The 4,121-nt window shown below is 35.4% G+C and overlaps 1 protein-coding gene across 2 annotated transcripts; it reads left to right on the forward strand.

Annotated features, from left to right (window-relative positions):
- The first annotated feature begins 235 nt into the window (after window positions 1-235).
- Window positions 236-2,522, forward strand: LOC105557458. Of its 2 annotated transcripts, XR_001008604.1 has the most exons (6): window positions 236-579; window positions 731-928; window positions 1,093-1,416; window positions 1,501-1,774; window positions 1,928-2,069; window positions 2,214-2,522. XR_001008604.1 is itself a non-coding variant. In XM_012004706.1 (5 exons), the coding sequence occupies exons 1-4, from the start codon at window positions 515-517 to the stop codon at window positions 1,769-1,771; spliced, it is 858 nt and encodes a 285-aa protein (XP_011860096.1). In that variant the 5' UTR covers window positions 236-514; the 3' UTR covers window positions 1,772-1,774; window positions 1,928-2,150. The 2 variants fall into 2 exon arrangements, 1 of the variants encoding a protein (XP_011860096.1); XM_012004706.1 differs by lacking the exon at window positions 2,214-2,522 and having other exon boundaries at window positions 1,928-2,150.
- Window positions 2,523-4,121: the final 1,599 nt, after the last annotated feature.

The raw sequence follows: 4,121 nt of genomic DNA on the forward strand, positions 1-4,121 counted from the left end.
GTTTCTCGCACGATGCGCATGATGCATCATTTATCCTTGGTATTCGCCAAATGTTGAAGAAGGATAAATGATGCATCATGGACTACGTTTCCACCGAGGGTCAGAGTCGGGCTAGAGTCGGGTCAGAATCGGGTGGGGTGAGCGTTTTTGCGGTGGAAACACCTAACCCCAACCCGATTCTGACCCAGTTTGGTGTTTCCACCGCAAAAACGCTCATCCCAACCCGATTCTGACCCGACTCTAGCCCGACTCTGACCCTCGGTGGAAACGTAGTCATGTACATCGTGCATGAAGCGGAACGCACTCCTCATTCCAACTCATTGCACCAGTGTGCACTAGTTCAGGAGTGCAGCAATAAAGAACAGACCCTTTGTTGCGCGCGCACAATAACCGGCACTATTTCAGTAATGACCGATAACGAATAACCTAAAAATACCATAGCATCTTAGAATTTTATATATCTTCTAAGCGTCGCATATCGTAGTTAATGTGCATAATTTTAATCAATTGAAAAATGAAAACATGCAGTGTATGTGGTTATAAGCCGACTAATGACAAAGAAAATATATCTTTTCACACGTAAGAAAGCATCTTGCTTTATCTCTTATAATTCATAATATGTATGAAAAATAAAATACGTATTTCCGTATATACTTAAATATACATAAGAATACATATATATTTAGTATATTATTATTAAAAAATAATTATGCTATTTATGTAATTATAGTTTTCCAAAGGAAGAAAATATCCGACATGAATGGATTAAGGCAATAGGCAAAAAAAATTTTGTTCCTAAGAAATTCAGCGTTGTATGCAGTCAACATTTCTTAAGTAATTGTTTTTATTATCCTATTGGCGGAGCGAAACATCGCGTGCAATTAAAATCAGGATCTGTACCAACTATAATTGGTGAACGTTTTTCCAGGTATACATATACACTAGTGATATTATATTTTAGTGATTATATCATAAATATATATATGTATATATATTATATTGCGCTTATAAATTAAATGTAAATTGCATGAATATATATAACCAAAATAAATATTTCCTTTCAATAGTGTTAATTATTAAAATTATTCATAGGAAAAATGTTCAAAACAAAACAGATATGTCCTTAAAACAAAACTTGACTAGTATCAATAGTAATATTGATAGCATTGTTGAAGAAAACAATGCTATCAATTATAGTAATATTGACAGCGTTGTTGAAGAAAACAATGCTATCAATAGTAATATTGACATTGTTGAAGAAAAGAATATGATAGTTAAGTTGGAGAGTAAATGCTTCGAAGCAGACACAACTGATTGTGAGTCAAACATGGCCACAGAAATAACATCAAGTACGAATTATACTGCAGATGATACAATGGATAGTACATGTCAGATGAGAGCTGAAGATACATATAAGTATGTACAATATGATATGAAGCAATCTCTGTGTGCATTTGTTATTTAAGTTTTGTTCTTAAAATATTGTTCTTATGTATACAGAGGACATCCTGGAACTCCTAAGTGTAAACGGAACCGCTACGGAAACCATAATACATATATCGGTGATTGTAGTGAAACTGATTTTCAATCACCCCGTAAGGCTAAACGTAACTGGAAAATTGCCATGTCTCATATTAAAGAGCAACGTCGAAAATTAGCAACAATACGAAGACAAAATAGTCGTTTAAGAAAAAAAGTAACAAACCTCGAAACTTTAATAAAAAATTTAAAAAGTAAAAAATTGGTATCAGATGATGCTGCAGGAGTCTGATCTGTAAGTCATTTATAAAATAATACGTGAACTGTAGATCTCTTGCACTAGTAGTGTGAATCCAACGCGGTATCATACGTCATATCGCGTATTTCATATACTGGTAAAGTGAAGGATAGACAATAAACCACATCTTTTCGCTCTTTCTATCTACAGGAAAAGGCGTATCCAGGTGTATAAGATCTATGGGATGAAATGATACATAGGACATTTCGATGGTGTTTTCGAATGCAGCCCTGAGACGAAGTGCCTCGTGTTTTGTTGATGAGTCCATCGTCTAGTTACTAAAACATGCGCGGTAAGAGGGTAACAGTTTTGATTAAAAAATACTTTAAATCCATTTTTATGTCCATTTTTGCATAAAACTATTAAAACGTTTTTATTGATATTAAAATTGATAATTAAAAGATTTTTTAGAGATTTAAAATTTTATTTTTGATAGTGAAAAAAATTTACTTAAAAAATCATCTTGGTCAAATCGGAACTCGGATGACGGCGGAACGGGGAGCACTATCGCCACAGTTATTTCGTTTTACATTTTTCTAATGTGAAAGTACAACTAATATCAAATTGTAATCTAAAAAGATGCTTCCTGGGTAGAAAATATGCTCATTGCAAAAAGCAATTATTGATTATTTCGGAGCTACGTGAACGCGGTCGTGGCAACGCTGAAGCGCGCGGCAACTCACTCACACACACTAGTAGACGCGTGGCTCATGAACGTGCGTCCGTTTAAAAAGCAATGCGGATTCGCTAATTTTTAAATAATAATAACTACTTTGTGGGTCGTGACTCGAAAAAATGGTCTGGGACTCTTCGACTCAGTTTTTCATAAGAAATATCACTATATAAATGATGGGCGCGAATTAGAATACACCCTGTATATTATAATATAATATTTGGCTGTATTTAATTACATTTATTTAATTACAATTACATTTACGGTTTATATATCAAAGATTCAGCATAGAACTTAACTTATTGAATTCAATACTACTGTATATTAAGTACTGTAAGTATTGGATATTATGTACTGAATAAAATAATTGTCAAATATTGCCTTAGGTATGTGTATTTCAATATATGTATCTTACACATTAAAATATGTATAATTTTTACAACATATAAATAAAATAAACACATATCATATACTTTTCACTTAATAATATTATATACTTCATTTATACGATATATATACAATATTTATATATTGTATATTCGAAGAGTAAGTGAATTCAAAATTGTCTGCTTGTTCGCGCTGAATCAGCAAGACTTCCTATTGGATGGCGCCATTTTGTGGACACAAGTCACGTGCACCAATCACGTGACTTGTGTCCACCCCGCATAACAAGTAAAGCCTCGTCTACATAGAAGTCGTAAAGTCGTAGTCGTAAGAATAGTCGACTATGATTGGTCAATTCTTATGTGTCTGACTGAATTGACCAATCGCAGTCGACTATTCTTACGACTACGACTTTACGACTTCTATGTAGACAAGGCTTAAGCCTCCGCTACAATGGGTTTGTTTTCTGTTCCTGCACTGGTGAACTAGTGCAGTAAGCTAGAATGAGAAAAAATATGCTTGTCTTACTCCAATTTATTGCACTAGTTCACTAGTGTAGGAACAGAAAACAAGCCTATTGATTCTCGGTTCTGTCTACAATGGTCGTACAGTTGTATCGATGGTCGCTTGAGCAGTCGTAGTCGTAGTCGCTCAAATAGGTTCAATTTCTATTCCAACGACCACGACTGCGTTTATTGCCGCGACGGACCAATCAGAGAATATAGTGTTATATGTCGTGTGTCATTATATGTCGAATATATCGTGGGAAAATACCTCAAAAACAGAAAATCGGTTTCAGTTGTATATCGATACGACTCAATCCATGACTCTACGATTCTAAAGGCATGTGTCCACGTTACTAGAACTGCGTCCAACTTCTAGTTCCGAGAAATGTGTAACCAATCAACTTGCAGCTTTTATGGAATAGCTGCAAGTTGATTGGCCACACATTTCTCGGAACTAGAACTTGGATCAAGTTCTAGCATCGTGGACACAGGCCTTAAGACTGCGACCATTGTAGACAGAACCGAGAATCATTGAGCTAGTTTACACCGATCGTTTGGTACGCGTACCAAATACTATATCGGTATCAAATCGCTTGATTCGCTCGATGTAAACGCTCGCGGATTACTTTAGTGCGCTCTGGTCTGATACTGGCCTTGTTTACACCGATCGTTTGATACGCGTATGAGGTACTATATTCGTACTAAATTGATTTAGTCCAGCGGTGTAAACGATAGCGTACTGAACTGGTACGATACGCTTGCAAAAGGAGTATCGTACCAA

Source organism: Vollenhovia emeryi, unplaced genomic scaffold, assembly GCF_000949405.1.
Source record: "Vollenhovia emeryi isolate VEMERY1.0 unplaced genomic scaffold, V.emery_V1.0 DF939481.1, whole genome shotgun sequence".
NCBI lineage: Eukaryota > Metazoa > Arthropoda > Insecta > Hymenoptera > Formicidae > Vollenhovia > Vollenhovia emeryi.

Bases quoted from the DNA above. Each gene is read 5' to 3' on its own strand.
- LOC105557458 (XM_012004706.1), top strand. From the start codon at position 515: ATGAAAACATGCAGTGTATGTGGTTATAAGCCGACTAATGACAAAGAA. The intron at 929-1,092 runs GTATACATATAC...AATTATTCATAG, and splicing joins ATTGGTGAACGTTTTTCCAG to GAAAAATGTTCAAAACAAAA. The intron at 1,417-1,500 runs GTATGTACAATA...TTATGTATACAG, and splicing joins AGAGCTGAAGATACATATAA to AGGACATCCTGGAACTCCTA.